The sequence below is a fragment of the Saccoglossus kowalevskii genome, chromosome 1 (assembly GCF_978046115.1).
Source record: "Saccoglossus kowalevskii chromosome 1, keSacKowa6.1, whole genome shotgun sequence".
NCBI lineage: Eukaryota > Metazoa > Hemichordata > Enteropneusta > Harrimaniidae > Saccoglossus > Saccoglossus kowalevskii.
The window spans coordinates 38,081,711-38,103,477 of NC_140641.1; the positions used below are offsets into that span (position 1 = coordinate 38,081,711).

The following is a 21,767-nucleotide window of genomic DNA, read 5'->3' on the forward strand; positions in this document are numbered from 1 at the left end:
CCTGAACAGAAGAACTTAATGCACGCCATTAGCTACACATTGCTTGTAATTCATGTGTCTACTCTAAAAGCAATTTTACTTAATGCAGTAAGCACATGGGTCATGCTGGTGAGAGCAATAATAACGAGTTTTCGTGAAACCATAAAAACAGAATTTTAAATCATTCGACCAAATGTCAAGTTAGATTTCGTGATACAAAAAAATTCATTGATATTTTACAATATTGTAATAAATTAAAACAACCAAATAATGGGCGATACCAATATGGTGAATCACCTAATTCGTGCCATATGTTAGAATCTAATTTCGAACTCACGCGGTGGATAAATAACTGTTCACCGGAGCGATAACGTAAATTGGTAATGGGGACCTCAAACGCTGATTGGTGAGAAATTACTTCATCGCTGATAATTGAAGTGCACTCATTATTTAATAAAATTACTGAACCCTAACTGTAGAACGATGATGTGACCCCATAGTTAGTGCCAGAGGTCAAAAACACGTCATTAGCATATGAATAGTTAATGAAGGGGAATACGGGCCTTTGCTAGGCCTCTTTCTATGTTATTGTGCTCGCTAGATCACGCAGACAACACTGAATAGGCCACCGAATTAACACCTCTATCGTTATTTATATAGAAAGCATGGACGTGGCGACCCAGTACATACGCAAAGCATGATAGTGAGAATGGCACCGTTCACTGTGTACTACCATATTGGCAGTCTGTGAGGCTGGATACGCGTTATATACGAGTACACCTTCCACGTCCGGGCATTACAGTGGTGGGTGGCGTGTGGAGGTATGTATATCGTAGTCGATAATCAAACAGTTGCGACTCACTCTTCCTAACGATATGGTTGGAAGACTGTTGTTGAATTGAACCAAGAGTTGTTTCCGCATGTGTGTACAGTTACTGGAATCTGCTAGCCCAGTGTGTCTATTGACCAAGTCATAGTTGTATTGCCCATTATATTAGACATATTAGTGTGTTTTCTGTTAAATAGGTGGCATACGTTGTTGATTTTGGAGACATGGTTTGTTTCGAGGCGGTGGCCACGTCTGACTTGGTTCATGCCGGCGACATCTCTATCGTGTATCGTGACAGTCTGAAGTGGTTATTGGTCGTTTGCATGTGGATGACTTATCGTAAAATAAACCCCACTGCTTGCCACATAGCTGTCTGTATTTAACGCAACAAAACTTTAACATCGGCCACTAGGGTGTTGATTTTGTCAATGAATCGGCCAATAAATAAAAGCCATTGAATATACGCACATACGTGTGTCTATCGAAATATCATATTATGTTTACTTGCATCCTGTCAATAAATATTCGAGTGTGCCATATGGCAATGTTTTCCTGGGGCAAATAGATTCCGACGACCGGCTAAGTTATGGAAGTCCTTTTTCAGTGTTACGATTTAAAGTTCTGTACGAGTCACTGTCAAATTTAACTTCCGGTTTATGCACATTAATAGCATCAACCTTCGCCTCCATGATTTGGTCTTCACTTCTCAAATCAATTGTCAGTGACGCTACTGGTGTCAATGTCACTGTAACTGGAACGGCGCAAACGATGAATGTTAAAGGTGCATATCGGCGGTGGTAAATTCTGCAAATCATTGCCGAACGTGATGTTGACGTAGTCGAATCGGGAGGTGTTAGCAGCCCCGATTTGCTGAATAATTTACTCGGATCAGGAGATCAATCAGAGTACTGTTGAAATAACGCGACAACCAAGGTCTTCCACGGGCATCTTGTTTAATTGCATTGTCAGTGAATTGCGTTAAATATTAACGATGGCATGTAGTGGAATTTATTCATATTGTCAATGTGTATCTTAGTCAGTGATTGGTTAACAATTTTCAAACACTAACTCATTCAAATAGCATGTTACCTTAGAAAAACAAATAAACACATTAAATATGACGTAAGCATTGAGGTAAAAGCCTACTCATAATTTAGTCAAAATATCATTGACGACATTCCGCTGTGGTTTGCAACACTACATTTTGAAAGACATGAATCCACCATTACACGCACTCGCTGTTTTGGTTCTATTTATTATAACTATATTGAAGGTAATACAGATATTTATAAAAAGACAATGTCAGTCACGATATATAATATTCGCGCCACACGCTATGGTCGGGAGACGTGTCCACTACAGCTTGTTTAATGCCATCACCACAGAGTACAATATACTGAAGTTTAATTCCTGTAAATTCTGATTTTATTTTCGAGTTGAGTTCTACTTCACTGACGTGGCGCCATATATACTTCGTAAAACAGCGCAAAATGTGATGTAACGGAAATGTTTTCGTGTTTACTGTCAGGTCAACATTGAATGTTCAAGCTACATGACGAACGATGCGCTTTTGTAACTTGCACGCATCTAGTCGACAGTTCTAGGTCAGTGAATTACCAATTTGTTTTTACTCTATTGGGCATCCGAGCGGAAATTCTGAAGCACATAGTTTGGCCGTGCAGTGGAGCTCTGTAAACAGTTTGGAAACATTCGTCCGTATACACGCATTAAACTAATATTATTGTAAAACAAAAATGGCGTATAGTCGTTTATTTGTCGTCATATATGGCCCCTTAGATCAAAGCTAGCTGGCTACACTCGGCAGTGTAAACGTGGACGCATTGTCACAGTTGGTCAACAAACTGCAATAACGATCACCCATTATTCCAAGCCCCCATGTTGGATAGAAAACAATTAATTTTTTAACAGGTGTATTCTTTTCTTTTTTAAATGTGTATTTATTCCCAGAACTCACGAAAACTGTACGCGTGCATTGCTCTTGCCACAATTCCTAACATAATTAATTTTGTCACGTTTTGTTTGACATAATGGTTGTTGCTGTGTGCCTGGTTTACATGGTCACTGTGTATTAAACACATACTCTGTTGTTAGTGCATGTTGACAAACATAACTGTTTCAGTTTCTGACAGCATTTGCAGCAGCAGTTCCTCGGTAAACAATATTTCCAAACCATACTTTGCAGATGGTTCCTTTTATTAATTCAATGAAAACTACTTACTATGGATTATCTAAAGTCAAAGTACATTATGTACATAATCTAAAAAGTGTCACAGAAAGTCACATTGTCGTATATGTGTCTTTGTTATGGCTGGTCGTGGATAGATCGTTGAATGACAGGTGAATCTGAGTAGGATTAACACAGCTGTTGAGGAAACAATGATGTTTAAGCGAGTTTGAAAGAACATGTCTGGATATAAAATATGTATGTATATATATATACGCCCACAAAAATATTAAATATGAAGCAACTGAGTGGCATTTCACTTGAAAGTGCGTCACTGTGATGCTTTAAATTTACTCAGTGTGTCCCAGCGTGTCAGTGGACATTCTACGCTCAATGCAACTTTCTTACTGTAAATTCGACGTTATTGTTCACTTGGACGTAAAAAAAGTCAAATGCTTCATCACATCAAATTTACTCCAATTCTGTGCCGTGTTTATAGTTATAATAATATTTGATTGACAAGTTCGTCAGTAATGAGTATTGAAATCACACTTTTTATGGACTAACACCTTTTGATAAATCAGTTATTAAATTATTGATAATACGTATTCGTTCATTACAGAACGTTGTATTGTTAGTGTGTGTATATGGTCATATCCCTCCGTAAACCATAGCATGACCATTATATTGTTTTTCTATCATTGTTTTATCTATCTGTAACGATTCTGCGGCAATGATTGTTTCAAGTTTCAATTATTCTGGGTCTCTGGTGTCCATTACATGAATAATGTCTGTAACCTAGGATACTGCATACTTATGTATTCGTATACATTAATATCATGAGAATAGGGTGTAGGTCTGCGTTTATTACTGAAAACTGAGGTACGGGGATAGTAGTAATTTATGATTGAAATACAGCAGTAGAGACCGTGCGATATAGGTTCAGGGAAGGTGGGATGGGGGTTCTTGTATTGTAATAATATTCTTTACCGTTCGATTTTAGAAATTAAAAAAACACTTAGAATTTTTCACATTATACATTAAATCTGCACATGTTATACCTCATCTAACAATAAAGTGGCATATTATTGTTTTTGTTTTTTACCAATCGGCTTATGGTAATTTTATACATTTCATGGTATGTACTGTGACAATAGGGCACTAAATAAAAACATTTGTTACGTTTCTATGCTTGATCCAAACAGACCACCTATTTGCACGATTTGCACGAAAATACTTGTGCAAATGTCATGATGTATGCCTAGCCAATAAGTCAGTGTTAGCCATTGAGATTCTTGTATACAATACCAATCCAATCAAGCATTCTGGTTTTCATTTCAGTAGTGGCATTTGTGTGTAAATTATAGAAAATGTATAGAAAAATAGTTTAGAATGTCTAAACTTGACGTCAGAAAGTGAAAACATATCTTGCAACTTAAATTATTCTCTATGACAAAAAATCAATTGAATGAACATAAACGCTTTATTATTACCTTCATTCTAAACCGTCAAAAAGTAGCAATCTTGCTTAACATTCGAACTGAATTATACTATTCAGCAAGAATAATGTTCAGTACTGAATAATAATGTCCAGTTATGTATTAATGTATTATACGTTAACTTTTGTCATGTGGTTTAATGAACACATTCTGTCATGGGAAATCAGGATTGTTCAGAGCTCTCAGGATTTCGTAAAACTAAACGAAGTACGCGCGTAATCGTTCCATATTTGGAATTCGTATTTCCTATTATGGTAGGATGAAAATACCTAGTGTAATACCGCAAATTTAGGGGACGCTGTCACTTATACCGTTACGGTGACAGATGTATAATAATAGTAAATATCAGCAAGGCCACAATTAAATACCTTAATATTTAGTCATGGCAGACACGCAAACACAATTGGTGAATTATTTTTATTTGATTTGATGTGAATTTATATCTGAACGTGATATAATTTAGCAATTTATACATCGGTAGTGGCTCTATACAGATTACGTGTTTCCAAATAGTTAGTTAGTCTGTGTTTATAACCCGCGAGTAATTAGTACATATTCTTAAGGTACTTTCATAGAAGGATTCGTGATGGCATGCAGTGAATCGTTTAATACATAAGTTACATTATAGGCATAAATATATGCAAAAAATGTAAAAAAATGCATATAAATTCCTTTTCGAAATTCACAAAAATGCAATGAAATTAGTTATTGCATTAAAGAAGAAATTCACAAAATCAAACACAATGACACGTTCTTTGGTGCGTTTCCATAGCAAAAAGTGTTGTGACACATTTATGGGAAATCGAACGCAAAGTCGCGTGCTTTTGTCAGTTAAAGGGCGATGGTCTTCGCGCTGCGCATGTGCGACATTTGTGTTGATAAAAATTGATTTTCCCACAATCCAATTCTAATGGAAATTAGAAATATGAGGTTCAAACCTGGGCACGTTTTGCACTAAATACCGCCGGTGACTCCTTCTATACCACCAATAACCTAAAACATACCTAATTAAAGCTTGATAACGTTGATCTGCGCAACATTCAAAGTCGCCATCTCTGTTTATAAGAGACCCATATATCTCGCGCATGCGTGGCGCGACGACTACCACCATTTAAGCTATGACGTTATATAAGACGGAACAATCGCACAATTGAAATTGTTGCGATTTGTAGTTACAGGAGCGCTGATTGATCCAGCTCCTCGGTTCGCTCAATCAAATCTTTCAATTTAACTGAGGTCAAATATACCTTATTCTAACACGATCATGCACGGGCTCTTAGGGACGTCCATGCATGGTCGGCTTCTAATATCTACAGTTTCTAATGTCGAACAGTGGTTTATGTGGCAAAGGATGGATTGAATGTACGAAATACACTTGCTAATGGCATAAAGAACACTAATATTCAATGTCTTGATCTGTCGTCTGCTAACCAAACCTAATCATCACTATGCAAGTGATGAGTTGAAAAACATCGCATGTCGAACTGGACTAATCAATTTATTGCGTTTGACTGACAGTCCAATATAATACTCAATTAGTTTCCTACGATAAACCGATGTAACGGGGTTTCCAGCTGACGATTATCTTAACTTATCTCAAACAACTTAATTAATGCTGTTCATCAATTCGCGATCAAGACCGTTAACAAATAACGAAAGAAATCAAGTGTAATTCCTCGTCATTACTTAGCAAACGGATTACGTGTTTTTATTTCCAACTTGCAATGTCGTATATACATACGCAATACGATTGTAAAAAAAAAGAAAATTAACGAACACAGCACAGTAACGCATCATCCTTAAAACACTGATTGACGTTGATTCGAGGTCATCTACGGGTCAGAATAACTTTTTAAACATTAGCGATTTTCAACACAAACTCAATTTAAAGATCTGTATCTCAAGTATCTCGAATTCATCTATACAATCACGATCTGACGTGCGTGTTATTTTTGCATCCGTAATGGCGTCTACCACCTGGATATCTCATTTTTCATATTCAGTCATATCAAGCTATATGTCTACCGGGTGATTTTAACGCATTTTTTTAGTGTTTTGATGATTAGTTGCAATTCTGAATCGGCGGTTGATTTTTTGCAATGATGCAAGGACAAGAAATTATCCTCCTACCTCATTTTAGAACTTGAAATGGAACTTGTTTTCGAATAAATGTCTAAATGTCTCTTTCAGAGGTAATGAGATCTCCATTAATAGTATACGTAGGTCAGAGTGAGTTGTCACTGAACCGACGCGTGAATGACCCCAAATTTGATATCCAAATTAACAGCACAATGTGAACCCGCTACAAAATAATTGCGTCACTCGATGAAGGTTTTATAGTTGCAGTTTTATTAAATTGTATCTTTGAACAATCATCTGGAAAGATATCAATAGTTAAATTTAATACACAACAACTCAATCTAGACTCGACACAGACTTACATTAAATCATCAATAAACAGATTAAATTGAACATTGTAACCACAATCCAAAGTCGAACACACATAAAAAATACCAAAACTAGTGGAAATACCCATCTGCTGCTCATAAAATAAAAATGCGTGAATACATAGTAACATCAATGTACCAATTATATTTCTGAGAAACAGAAAAAGACACAATATCTATAACGCGTTGAACTACCTACTTTCTTAGCGATGTGTCCCAGAATGAATCATTGATTGTCTAATAATAATTCAACCGCCGTTCCAACTTCTCGTTGTTTTCGATAAATGGACTCAAACATTGTTAAATGTGAGTTAAGCTTGACATTTACACGTGAGGTCACGATTAATCGAAAATGTTCGCCCCTACTGCGTCATTTTCATTCATGATGGACGCGAATTCATAAGTTTATTTATAGTTCTAACTATATCATATGATAAAGTACCCACTCGTGAGTGAATTTGACGATTTATGACGTAGCGTAGAAAAAATCCATAAATGGAATGTTTATGCGGGATAAACTTGTGTTGGCTCATTAAATAAAATATAATCATTGGGAGACGGAGCGATATGACGGAATCAACTATTAATACTATTCGCTCATTTTAATGATTCTTTGAACAACTTGTAAATTGTAAAATATGCTAATGACCACGTCGTAATAGCAGGTCGTTGTACTTGAACACAGTTTCTTTCCTAGTATACAATTTGAAAAAACTAAATCTGTGTATTTAATAAGGCTCAAACAAAAGCGAGTTTGCCCTTTAATATTAACGAATAGGTGACGTCACATGTCACGTGTCATACATTTGTTCAATAATGAACTCATTATGGGAAAAATCAGGAATGGGTTTGATGGATCGTTGCTTTAGTTATGAAATTTAAATTTCGAATCAGAAACTGCCATGATGGCTTCGGAATAATTGAGAACGTTTACATAAATCAATATGGATAATGGCATGTGTCGAACTAATTTGTGCTATGTTCTGCTAAAAGCTGCGTGAGTAGCCTCAATAAATATTGCATTAATGTTTGGTCAATAGCTCAGTCTGAACACTTTTTTTTTTCATTTGCATAATGCCAAATGGGGAGGACGATGGCGCTGTTCGTGGCACCCGTTAATTTTAATTTCCCTTAATTTGCTGTTTAATTACATTATTATGTTTTAGTATTGACCGGATATTTTTGTGAAGTAATATTAACTTAATCAACATAAATTGTAGCTAATTGTTTGGGGTTATTTCCGATATAAACAAAATTTTTATAGTTCGAAAAATAGAGCTAATTTTCGCAACAACGTGACAAATTCCTTTGCAGCATATATTGTGTTTTAGTTTTCTGTAAGACCTGAAATGCAGAAAAAACTATATAATTTACTTTTAAAAATACTGACGAAACTAAATGACACAACATAGATTCGATTGTAATGACCGGAAATTAAGAATCACAAAACTAAACTCGGTAGTTTGTGTCGGTGGTGCAGTTATGATTTAACTGACAATTTATGTAAATTTGATTGGTAGCAAGACTTATATTGGTGTTATTATTATCACGGTTTATTTTCACGTATTGCGTTGACGATAAATACCCAATAGATTATTATTGAGGCTTGGAGAACGTTGTTGCTTGAACATCGCAAACCACCGACGGTAGTGGTTGACACCCGTTTATGTTCTGATTTAAATTTTCCAGTTTAAATTTCATGTATGAATGTTACATTATTATCATTTGTTGAGTTGTTTCCAGTGAATTGCGTGAGATTGTATAGCCATGACAAACTGTAACTGAAAACTCTTTTCTGCCAAGCAGGTATGCAAATTATTTTGTTATGTGGAATGTCGAACGGGCGACCGATCTGATCCGACCGTGAGATGAGAAGAAGACGCTACCGATCATACCTGATTTTGGTTATCAAATCTGTGGCCACCATATCGATCGTCGGAATGTTATGGATGTACCTATCTAACACAAATGAACCCACTGCGGAGAGCTACAACAGCGTATGGGAAGAATACTTCAAAAGAGCGAATCAAAGGAAGAAACCACTTTCACCTGAAATTGTCGAGAAGCTGAAAGAAGGGATGTCACGGCTTGGCAACCGATATGATGCCTTGCTGTACATTAAGAGAGCTATGACTTATACCAATAACACCAAATTGATAAAAAACAAGTCAACCGACATTTTAATTAATAAAACATATTCAGCAGACGCCAACAAAATTAGGGAGGCGAATGAGTCCAACAAAGATGAAGAATTGTCGAGAAGTCTTAGAAGTTTAAAGTATGATCTTAGTAAAGATATGTATAAAATCAGTGTTAATCAAAACGAGCCTTACAAGTCGTCTAATGGAAAGCGGCCGCCGAATAACTCTAAAATCCCAAGTTCATCAAAGGTGGCAAAATATCCGTATGAACATTTCGACGCGGAACTTAAGCAATATTTTCTGAGCAATCAAGCATTAAAAAGAAGTCAGATAATTGAAGATGGCATATACTGGTCTGAGTCCATCGAACGGCAGTTCAAAAGAGGTAATGACGAATTGCACACGTCTAGGTCATGGTAAGACAAGGAAACTTGTTTTCTTGTCGTTTTATGATAATTTTCACGAAACTTCGGTTTATAACAACTGCTATGTATTATGTAAATAATTGCAGGCATATAAGTAGAATAAATATAATTCAATATGCGAGACAACTGAAATTGAGTGTGAATGAGAATGCACACACAAACAATAATTTGACAACTGACAACTGTTTTTTTTATTATTTTTTTTTATTTCAGTAATTTTATTCAAAGTCTAGAAAACTGGTTTGCAATTTGAGGCAGTAGTTTTATCATACATGTCAATGAACGTACATTAGTATGTACTTTAGTATGTAGTTTTTCTAACCCTTTTTTTCCGAACTTCATTTACTAGGGTTAAGTGATGAAGATGTATCACGGTGGGCTTCCATTGTACGTCATCAAGCGGTTAGAGAGATGCACCCACCTAACTGGAAAGAGTGTGGTAGACCGAAAAACCAACTGATAATTATGGATGATGGTACTCGTATCTGTGCAAGATATCGCCATCCACATATAGAATTGGTACAAGGTGAGACCTCTGCTCTGTCGTAAAATAAAATAAATAATGGACTGTGAATACTATCATGATGACCAGGACATGTTACATGAACACACATTAGCTTGATTGATTGAAAAAACGCTTCAACTAATTTTAGCTCATTTGTAACGTCTAGCGCAAAGGCTGAACTACTAATACGACAAATGTGCAAATCTGATTGACTGTTAGATATAATAATGTTACAACGTATACGACTGTCCACAATAATTTTAATAAACGTTGAAGACACTGTGTTCCGAGACCTATGCGGTAGCGGGATTACAGGCCGTTACTAAAGCTTTCTGTATTGCAATTCTCGTTTTATTTACGTGTATGTACGTGAATTATTTCTTCACTACAACAATAGTGGAAAAGATATTTTTTATTGAAACATGAAAACATTTACTGAAACCTCATCCAACATACACATTAGACGACTAAACATGCGATTATATTTATTGGATTGGCTAATCCATCTGATGGTTTCAGGGGATATTGTAAGTAGTTGAAGCTAGTACAATTCTTTTGACAAAAAAAAATGCTCAAACAAAACATCCAGGTATATCGTCTAGAGCTTTATCATCTTTATTTCTCGATGTCTAACTCTGTACGTTATCTGTAATGGACATCGTCTATAGAGTGTATCGGTTACATATTATAATGAGGGAGGGTGTGTGATCGGCGCTTTAGACTTTGTTGGCCTAGTTATGACTCATACAATTATGTCATTCTATAGTGTTAAAGACCTTCCGTAACAGCTGCCTCTTCTGCTGGGTTCGTTGCCTTGGCTTTTTTGGAATTTAACTGAATAGTCGTTATATTCTTAGTCTGATGTGTATGTTTAGAAAGTTAATTTGCTTTTTCGTTTAACAAATCTTGAATTCTAATTTATTGCATTTGATTTCATTGAAGATTATGCAAGAAATGTATATCCGTGACAATATCCGGTAAACGTATTCATCGTTTTTTTTTGAATATCGGTCATCTACCTGTAATATAATATATTTCCGTGCTAAGGAGTACTATAAATCCGTATACGTATAATTGTTACTTAAAGTCCAGTGAAGTATAGATTTATTTACTAAATTATTATAACTCCAACACAGATACAGATATTTAAACTTCAATAGGATAATCGGCGTTTTAGTACTGATCGTATTAGTTGTAATATATAACCAGTGATACACAAAATAAAAGGCACAGCTTTTAAAATGTATATCGAGATGAATAAGGATTAAAAAGACATGGTAAACGATTAATAATGCGTTTAGAATCATCACACTTTCATATGTCTGGTGTTTCGTTCAGAAGGCTAAACATCGATTAGCAGTCAAAATGTGTATTTACTGATGATTTAATAGGAGATAACAAATTGGACACCAGACTGTCACCTAAGAAAGCTAGATTAAATTCACTGATAAATCATCATAATTGAAACCATCAATAATATACTTGCTTACATAACACAAGTATTTTAAAAAGCTTCAGTGACCTGATTCTAGTCTGTCTGAATTTGCCAATATTCGAGCTCGGTTCTTACAAAGGATATTCACATTGATAACAATGCACTCAAAAAAAGGCCTTTTTCTAGCCTGAGAATGTTTAACATACCAAGCTGACTTCTGGTTCATGATGCATCGTAGTTAACATGTTGCATTAAAGTAAACGTGGTATCAAGTACAACACATTTCGCAAAATTCCAACCGGGTAGATTAGATGTCTGTCTATATTATGTATTGTCTTGACTAATTTACAATCAGTTACATGAGTTAATGAATTACAGATACAATTACTAAAATTGTCACTTGAGTAAAGAACAGACGACCCAATTACGATGCCCGTGGTACACTTGATTGGACTACAATATAGACAGAATTTGCTCATTTTTACACTAACTGCTTCGGACCTTCGGACCATTGAAATAACTTGAAACCCATTGTAGAGACAGCCTTGGATGTAATAATTCCTAAGCAAGTATACTGAGTATATATGATTGGCTTTATCGAATTATGCTCTGAAGAGGTCTGTGTAGACAACGTCCACCTGTCTTGCTCTGTTGAAGCCAGATCATACCTTAAGTAAGAGCAAGACAGATAGATTGTTTTCACATCCGTGGCCACTGGGATGTGAGACCACAAGTATGGGATCAAATCGATCCCACTCTATGAATATATGTGTGTATATGAAACGGTTTTGTAAAACGTTCTGTGATTTGATGATATTATTAAGAGTTGCAGAGACGCCCGGGGTATTGTCCGATGCGCAACAGACGAGCTGGGACTACGAAGTGAGCAGGTGTCGTCAACGCAATGTTAATAAAATTATGGTTTCGAAAGTGCCGCACCGCTGGGAGTGCCGACAATGACAGACTAGAATAATGAACACTCCTCCTTCACATGCAGAACTTATTGTATATATAAAAGTATATGTCATATTTTTAATGTCTCACCTGTAGAAGACGTTAAACATTCGACAGTTAACTCGCTAGAATATACAGGTTGCATATCAGGCATCACCACGTACCTGCGTGTGTGGAACATCATTGTTGTGGCTGGTTTACTTTTGTCAGCCTCTAGGAAAAATATGTATTTGATCATACTAGTTTTTGGTGCGGAATAATACATCCATTAATTTGAGTCTACTTGCTCTACTCTAAAGCAACGCTTGTTTTTGAAATGACGTGAAAAAAGAATCCTACACACACACTCGCTTATAATTTCAAATGTTGGCTTCCACATAGATGGAAACAACCCTTTATGTACCGAACGGTGGAATATATCTGTCCATTATGCCATTATTCATTATATTCATCATTATTTGTATTAGGTGAACTATATTCATTTTGGATGTCACGCTTACTGGGAATGGAACATGTGCCAGCAGTCGTGTTATCAATAGTTAACCATACCTCGGTACAGTGGAAGAAACAGATGGTGGGTATCTCTAATGCAGGGTGGCAGCAAGGAGTAGTTGTAGGCCTTGTGCAATGGATAGACAATCTGGAAAGGTATGTACAATATAGAGTAAGTGTGTCCTTACGATATACTGTGAAGTGTATGTTAACGATAGTAATCGTCTTGGTGCCTGTCAGCTAACATTAAACCATTAAATATATATTGATATCCTGTACTATTTTGGATAAAGGTTATCAATGTGTCGTCTGCTCCACGCACTGCTTGTATCCCATAGTAATCCTGCACTAATACTGTATTCATACTCAGCACGGATAATAGTTATTAGTACTATTTGTCAACAACATTCATATTTGCTCGTTTCTGTATATCAGGACAGTTCGATACTCGTGTCTAGTGAACATGTTTGTATTTTAATAAAAAAAGTACAATTTATTTTTATTTTTGTAGTGTTTAAGTACAATAATGTGAACAAATAACCGTACGTACGTAGTAAGTCGAATTACCATATAATCGACATTCAATAAAGAGGTACTTGGGAGTATGCGAGGTACTGGAGTGGTACTTGGGAGTATGCGAGGTACTGGAGAGGTACTTAGGAGTATGGGCGCGAAGACCCACGGGAAGGAAATTGTGATGTCTGGTGCGATTGACTTAGTATGTACGTTTCGAATGCATACGAACATTTCATGAATACAATATGCAATTGTGTTTACCCAGACGAACAATGCCACACCACATGATACTGAGACCAGCTACGTGTCTTATGGCAATGTCTGGTTACTCTTCGGAGTTGTGTGTACCCTACATTTACGTTCATCGGAATTGATCGCATTAACTTCATTCTCATTACAATACGATTTATGGGAGGATATCTTAAGCCAGCCATTTTAGAATTGACGTGCAATGATTTGAAATAACCAACCGTGAATGTAAAATACCGGGCAATAAAACACCCCACGTGACGTTGTCAAGACAATAATCGCAATAAATACGTCATACTATCGTCAGCTGTTAACAATTTAAGTAAAGCTTCTCGACCAATCAGAATGCTTGGGCGTTTGTCTGGACGTATATGTACTACATATCGCGTTCAAACGCACACTTCAGTACCTGAACTTCGAATCGATATCAGTCATTGGACTGTAGATTGTTCGGGATTAGATCATGAATATTCATATGTTGATCAGTACTTATTCATATTAGTAGGAGTAGTAAAACATCCCGAGTCAACCACGACGTTCACATGTGTACCATGTGTTTTTTAGCCAGAAAGAAATTTTGCGGTTTTAGGGGAAGCACAAAAGATGGCACACCCCTTATAAAATCGTCGTTGCTCGTAGAATTATATCCCACAATGCAGCGCGGAATTGACGTCATTGTAAAGGGACACCCGTCTAATTGAACACCTTGCATCCACCTCTGCCCGGGGCTATTGACAAGACTCGTTGAATGCATTAAAAAGTATGAGATCGTTAGAATGTATATTCAATAGGTGGTTGGTAGTATTCAAGTCTAGTGAGGCACCTCGTACATTGGGTTCTTCAGTCTATTTCAGAATTGCCCTCGTATTTTGCCTTTATAGTATATACATTATAAACACGAGTAAATAAAACTATATATATATATTTATTTTATTCTCAGTAGATATGTGATATAGTAATATAAGTTGAAATTGAATAATAAATATCAAAATATTCGTGTGGAATATTCTCCTATTTTCAGGCGAATAGTGATTGAACCTTTTAAAAATTTCAAATCGTCATTTGATTCTTTAATATTTGTAATATAACTAATGGAGAAGAGGCACGATGTCAAGCATATAACGAGCACGTTATTATTCTAAGCAAATACTAAATCTGCGTGCTAACGTGGTAGCTCATTGATCCCTTCTCCAAATATGCCCTACTCACTAATGGTGTATAAGAACAATCTCAACGTGGAATGCAAATTTCAGAATACCACTCTATCTGATTACGTGACGTTATCCTGCCCAGATGGCAGTGTCTCGTCTACTTCATTTGCTTCAATTATGTACTAAAAAGCGCAATAGCTTACGTGGGAACTTGGTAATTCATTGGAGCTTCATCTTAAATATGTGGAGAATTTATAAATGCTTGATGCAATGTACGTGTGTTATAGTATAGTTCACGGAACAGTTACTGTTCATATGGCCTGAAGGTCATACTCCTCACTGCAAAGGATGTAAGAACTGTGACGCTGCCCTCATGCGAGAATTAGTGCCATCTTTGAACTGCTGACTTGATTCTGCATTCAATTTGAATTGGATATATTCAGACATTAAACTTCATCATTTCCATGACAGCAGTGTTTTAGTTGTCAAATTAATACATAAACGATCGATTCATTCGACTGCTCTGCTGCTATCGACCAACTCATGCATCTGCCCTGTTGGATGTGTACATTTCAGATCGCATCAATTCAAAGAGAATCAAACAGCTAACTGTATTAATTATAACCATTGTCTAAGTTATTAATGATTTAGATTGCAGATTGATAGCATCATATCAAATTACAGGCGGGTTATGAAATGTTTATCATGGCGCCCTCTATCAGGCTAATATTAGAACATTATATCGTCCGGTATATTTTCATCATGCTATGTTTTCTGATTGCAGGGATAGGATGCCCCGTATACTCTTAGATGTTATAACAAAGAAGTCAGCTGAGAACGATCTGTTACACACAATGTCAACATCCGACCTTGTTGAATTATTACAATGGTCTGACCTTATAGTGTTTGATTATATCATTGGAAACTACGATAGGTACGTGTTTTAATGTAGAATCGCTTATGGTTGTGGCAGCTGCGATCGATTGCTGTTACCCTAACCGGAAGAACAGAGTGATTAACAATCCCTTTATTACCATGTGTATATGAAACCATAAAAAGACATATGCCAATGTAATGTATTTAGTGAATTATCATCCATGCAATTGCTACAAAAGCTGCGTAGACATAGGAAGCTCTACTCGGTTGTCGGACAACATTTACTCTGTAGACGTTGTGAGCGACTCAACCCAAAGGAATACGCGAAAGCTTTTTACAGATAGTTCAGCACTTTTTCCTAACCAACCCGCTGTCTTCGGTGCATTTATATAAAGCATATGATTGTATAGCGGCGAGGCATTACGTCACCGTTCAATGATACCATAACATAGCATTGACGTGGTAAAACATTGTGCAGTCGTGATACAAGCACAGATGATAGAATACGTGTACGATATTAATAGTATATATGATTATAACACGGTCCAATACACGCCCAAAACAAGCGGACTGATGACAATAGGAGATTTTGTAACATCAGCGTGAAAACAACGCGTGTACCTGCGGTTACTATGGGTACACAATTCTCTATTGTTGAGTAGCAATATTTGTGCTGCATATTAGAACAGGCTAGTTATCGAATGCTTGCTATCTGTCGAAATACGCGAGCGTTGTATCGGTCCCACCAACAGAGGACACAGACCGATACCTGATTGTAATCAATCTGAATATGTCGATTGCTGTCTAGATATCGGCCGATGTATGCAAACAAACACGAGACAGGTATAGACAGTTTGTGATAACGAGTGGCCATTCTCCATATTGTACACAGAATATATATGGTGTATATGTTTAACACAGTTAAAGTATGCACGCAGTGTTACAATGCAATTGCTAGAATTTGCCTCCAATGATTATTTGATATCAAAACCGTGGTTTTGTGTTAATTCCAACTAAAAACGACCGGTAACGTGAATTTTTATAATCACGTGTAATGTATTTTTTATTGTAATGATTTTACACTTGCCATTCACCTCTATTTGGCGTGACATTGTAAGTCGTAAGCTTGTGGTGGCGCTATCCAAAATCTCCCTGCCTAAAATGACAACAAACGTTTTTAAAATACCCGAGTTAGTGTTGAGGGCGTTCTTCTATAAGGCAAATGTAAGTTTTTATTTCAAAATTAGAATTTTGTTAAGATTTCGATATGTACAAAAATGTTGCCAAAAGCTGCCAGAGTGAACAATAACGTCGAATTTACAGTAAGAAAGTTGCATTGAGAGACAATATGACACGCAGAGATAAATAAAATAAAGATAAATTAAATAAATTAACTTAACTTCATTCGAATAAGGCATTCGTTTTATCAATGAATTTATCATTATTTGTACTAACTTAATGAATAACCACGTGAATAAGCTACAAAATACCACTACTTTAAATATTTGCATGTAAAATACGCGTTGGTATGATAGTAGCTTGTATATGCAACAGTCTCACAAATGGGTTTATGACAAACTAATATTATTATTAGTAATTTAAACATGAGCAATAGTAATAGGGATAACAATCAGTGTATTTGCTAAAATAAATGAATAGAAATAATTAGTAATTCGCCACCACAATGCAAAAATAGCATGATCAGACTACACTGCTTTCAAAATTCTTTTCAATATTTTCCAAGGCATATTTTAGCATAATTTGAATTAGAAGCACTACCAGTGCCATAAGAAACATGAACCTCAACAATTGTAATCAACTGAAGCATCATAGTAGCGTTACAACATCGCGTCGGATTCGACAATTGAGTAATTCCCCTCTTAAAGATCGGCATTTTGATATAGTGTTATAAAAAAGATATTCACATTCAAAATCAAATCGTTCGATTTTTGCAACAGACGTTTCCCAGATTTTACCTTAAACTGTATATTTTCTGCCGAATTTGTGATATGAATGCACGCCACATTTGGAAATAAATATCACGTGACTGAATGATCTGGTAACTGCAAACGTATTCTAAAGTATTCCGTCTAGATGATCTGATAACACTTTTAATATCTATTTCACAGGGTAGCAAACAACCAAGATGCTGCCACCAAGGAAAATCGACCTAGCATTATGAGTGAATATATTCACAACCTCAAAACGAACAAAAGAACGAATTCAATCTGGCTAATCGATAATGAAAGTGGTCTGATTGATGGTTATGAACTCATGCGAAATCCTCACGGGGTCAACGAAGCGAGTCGATTTGTTGCATTCCATCAACAGATGTTGAATTCTATTTGCATATTTCGCAAATCAACAGTCGCGAACATCGAGAGACTACACAGTGACGGGAATCCTGCTAGCTTATTACTGGAAACAGTCCATCAGAACGAACCACTAGCACATTACCTTCCTGCCATTCCAAAAAGAATACAATTTGCGTCGACACTAAAACGAAGAATTTCCGATGTGTATGATAGAATACGATATTGCAGAAATCATAGCCGTTCGGTAATTTCCGAAGCCACCAGGCTGCCGTAGTGTTTATATCGTATTGACATCTCGCAAGCAAGGCAGATTCACGTGTGACTTTAGTGTATTTCTTTCATGTTTATAGGCGGATTACAAGTTGTTTTTATTCAACTTATCTAGAGGACATTTGATGCAAACTGACTATTTACATCTTGACAATACTTGTATAGTGCAATATATGAACCAATTATGAGTACTTTATTAGTTAGTACGTACTGTTATGTACCTGTAGTCTTTGCGTGTAAATGAACTACAGTTTAAGTACATGAATCCGTGCCATGTAATTCCCATGTAAACACATTGGTGACAACATTACTGTGTCGTTTTACCATATTTTATTTAATTTCAGAAACAAAACGAAGTGCTAAACCATTTTTAAATCTATGTATCGACCACATATTATTGTATTTCATGAAAAAATGGTCACGAAAAAAATACTCAGACGCTATACCGTAATTCTTTGCATGTGCTTTGTCTGTGGACATATATCATGTGTTATACTGAATAATCCACTCATGCACGTGACATGTGTATGTAAATACAATAATTTTTAGCATTCTGCTGAAAGATGATGCTGAGAACTCCAGAAATCTTTAAATTTTTGAATTGAAAGTCATAGCAACAATATTATGTTTACCAGCAATCTGTTTAGAACGTAACACAAACTGGAATGGAATAATGTATGCTCCAATAGGTACTGTATTTGTATAATCGTGGACTAGCTTTGTTCCAATCTGTCTTCCAATATTATCGCCCAGACTGCATTGCTCGGCTACGTGTGTTTGTTTTAAAAAGTTGCAAGAAGAGGACAAGCCTTGATCTTATAATCGAGTGAACTGATTCAGACGAATCGTAAAGTGACATGGATCCCCTGTAAAGTATAGAATCACACTTTCATCATCAGTAATCCCGCGTATTGGTTCATACGGAAAGTTTACAATTATACGGCAAATAGGGAATAAAATATTTATATTAGATTCGAACTATGTAAACGTATATTTTGAGCATATTCAGGTGATCAAAGTATTGTATATAGTTAACCACAAACGTTGGTTCATAACGTTCCCTTGTTCTGTTAGTACGCTGTATTGTATGTCAAGTCACTGGCACTAATAACAGTTTCACCATCAGGAACGGAGGGCCTTTGACTTGTTTATTGAGCAGTTTTTTCGGACGCCCAGTGCTGTAAGTAAGCGTTCGTATGACACACATGCAATGCACGTTTACTTTCATTCAACATAGTCTTTAACATGCCGTGTATTCGGTGTTATTGTCATGCACAAATAACAGGTGTGCGTGTCGAATATCGATTCTACTAGTCGCATAACTCTCTTACAAATAGCTGGGAGTATACAGCGCACAGAGACGCCCGTTATTATACCAAAAATTTGACATTTTTACGGAAATTGGTTAAATTATTTGACAATGGCTTCCACGTGTATGAAATTTTGCGCAGTAATACGTAGCTGCATGCATTTGAACCTAAAGAGATGTATTTATCAATTTATTTATGTATATGTATGTAAGTAAGCGTCGCTTTACATTTTGTTTATGTATGCAAATGTTGAAATAAAAGTTAACCTTATATACAACAAACAGTAACGGTGCTTTGAATACATTCCTTGTGTAGATATCAGTCGCCAAAGCAATGTGTTATATTATGCGTGTCTTGTCAGACTGCTCTTTCCTACCACAATACCCCATGGACAGGCTATTTCACAAATGTGTTGTCGTTTACTAAACACTGAACCAGAGAACACATTGCTCGACTTGAACCTGTTGATGGCAAATGTCAATGCTAATCATTATTTTTTCTTGGAAAACGAACGAAGCGATATCATTTGCTTGTTCCGCACAAGAGGGCGCCCTAATGGGCCCCAGACCCGCACTGACTGCCAAGAACGCGTTGAGAACGGGTTCACTGTTTTCTCTCCTAATCGGGTTCACTGTTTTTCCGGTCTATACAACTACAGTATTTGACAATATCAAATAGAACATCGTGTGCTCTAGTACTGTAGATATTATATTTATATACATTTATTTACAGCTTGTTCCAATTCATCTTTCACTATCACTGCAGTTATTACACCACCTGTCTCCCAATACGTTAGGTCTTACGTGGCGTGTATTATTTTGTATACGGTGCAACCAGGATAACATTATTAATGAGTTTTCCACGTAGAATGTTCGCCGTAGAAAATTGAACTGATTTATTCTTTCCTAGCTATTTAGCACAACTGTGCTTCATTCAGGCTTCCCTGTGAATATCGAACCGAAGGGATTGGAGACGACTTTTTACACACATACACTAGAGAGTCAGAACTGAATATGGACGTTTCTATTTGGTTGGGGCTCATAATTCACCTGTGCCAGCCCGTGAGACTGTGGCGTTCAGACCCGTATGTGTGTGTACGTATGTGCGTATTTATATATGTTAAAACGCGAAAACTTGGTGTGGAAATAACCATAGACTTAAAAATTGATATACGTGGTTTCGATGTGATCCATAAGTGTCTGGTGTCAAAGGTCAAATTAACAGATTATTAACAGATTATAATAGCGAGTGCATATACACTTTACACCCACTGTCCAACCCACTAAATTCGGTTATATTTTCGGGTCAAAGGTAAAGGTCACGGTATTTGCTTTTGTATGTTAAGTATTACTACAAGAAGAAATTGAAGCTGTAGAGCTAGCGTTGTCTTGTCCAAGTTTGAAGGCTGGATATGCTTTAATATTTATTTTTTTCAGCGAATGCTTTGTCCAAAATATTTAGTCGAGCGGTTGGAAATCCAAAGATGGTGGCCAAACCATGTGACTGATGATTTCATCTTTTCATAATAATAAGCTTTAGCCATTCATATAATACGCAGCATATCAAGTCGATCTGATCACTTGAAAGACTCTTAAGAAACAAATTCCTAAAGTTGTGGAAAGAATATCCAAGATAGGGGCCAAAACATGTGACTAATCACAATTGTTTTATTTTTCTCGTAAGAATCTATGGTCATATATGCAACATGCCAAATATTTAGTTGATCGGTCAAAGCAGTCATGAGAATCAAATTACCCAAATTGTGACCATTTTTGATGAAAATCAAAGATGGCGGCAAATTCACGTGACTAATTTGTTTGCTGTCTGAAAAAGTTCTGCATAAAGATGCAACATGGCATGTCAATTATAAGAAAACGAGAAATTGTATTAATGCCTTAATTGTGAAGGTTAAAACTACCTATTTTGAGTCAAATGTTGAAAGTGAAAATGCCAATACTAAAGACTGTACGTAATATATGCAAATATCCAATTATCTTACTTAGTGAGAATTGAGACGAAATTTTCAATCCATTTCATTTTATTTATTTTTTACATCTACTGCTGATCGATATATCAATATTGCCATAAGCACAAATAACCATGATATTTAAGGCAATTTTAGGCAAACTTGGTACAAGCGATGGATATCTAGCGTCATTTGGATAATTTAAAACGAAATAAAGCAACAT

General features: G+C 36.2%; 1 protein-coding gene across 1 annotated transcript; it reads left to right on the forward strand.

Moving 5' to 3' along the window:
• The first annotated feature begins 530 nt into the window (after window positions 1-530).
• LOC144356175 (four-jointed box protein 1-like) lies at window positions 531-19,865 on the forward strand. Its single transcript, XM_078011030.2, has 6 exons — window positions 531-800; window positions 8,746-9,465; window positions 9,855-10,031; window positions 12,867-13,047; window positions 15,592-15,741; window positions 17,813-19,865. Exons 2-6 carry the CDS (start codon window positions 8,808-8,810, stop codon window positions 18,270-18,272), a joined length of 1,626 nt encoding a protein of 541 aa, XP_077867156.2. The 5' UTR covers window positions 531-800; window positions 8,746-8,807; the 3' UTR covers window positions 18,273-19,865.
• The last annotated feature ends 1,902 nt before the right edge of the window (window positions 19,866-21,767 follow it).

What these genes read in the sequence shown, in the direction of transcription:
- LOC144356175 (XM_078011030.2), top strand. Translation starts at nt 8,808, where the DNA reads ATGAGAAGAAGACGCTACCGATCATACCTGATTTTGGTTATCAAATCT. An exon ending in ACATATAGAATTGGTACAAG is followed by an intron (nt 10,032 to 12,866) that starts GTGAGACCTCTG and finishes TATTTGTATTAG; the next exon opens with GTGAACTATATTCATTTTGG. An exon ending in ATCATTGGAAACTACGATAG is followed by an intron (nt 15,742 to 17,812) that starts GTACGTGTTTTA and finishes TCTATTTCACAG; the next exon opens with GGTAGCAAACAACCAAGATG.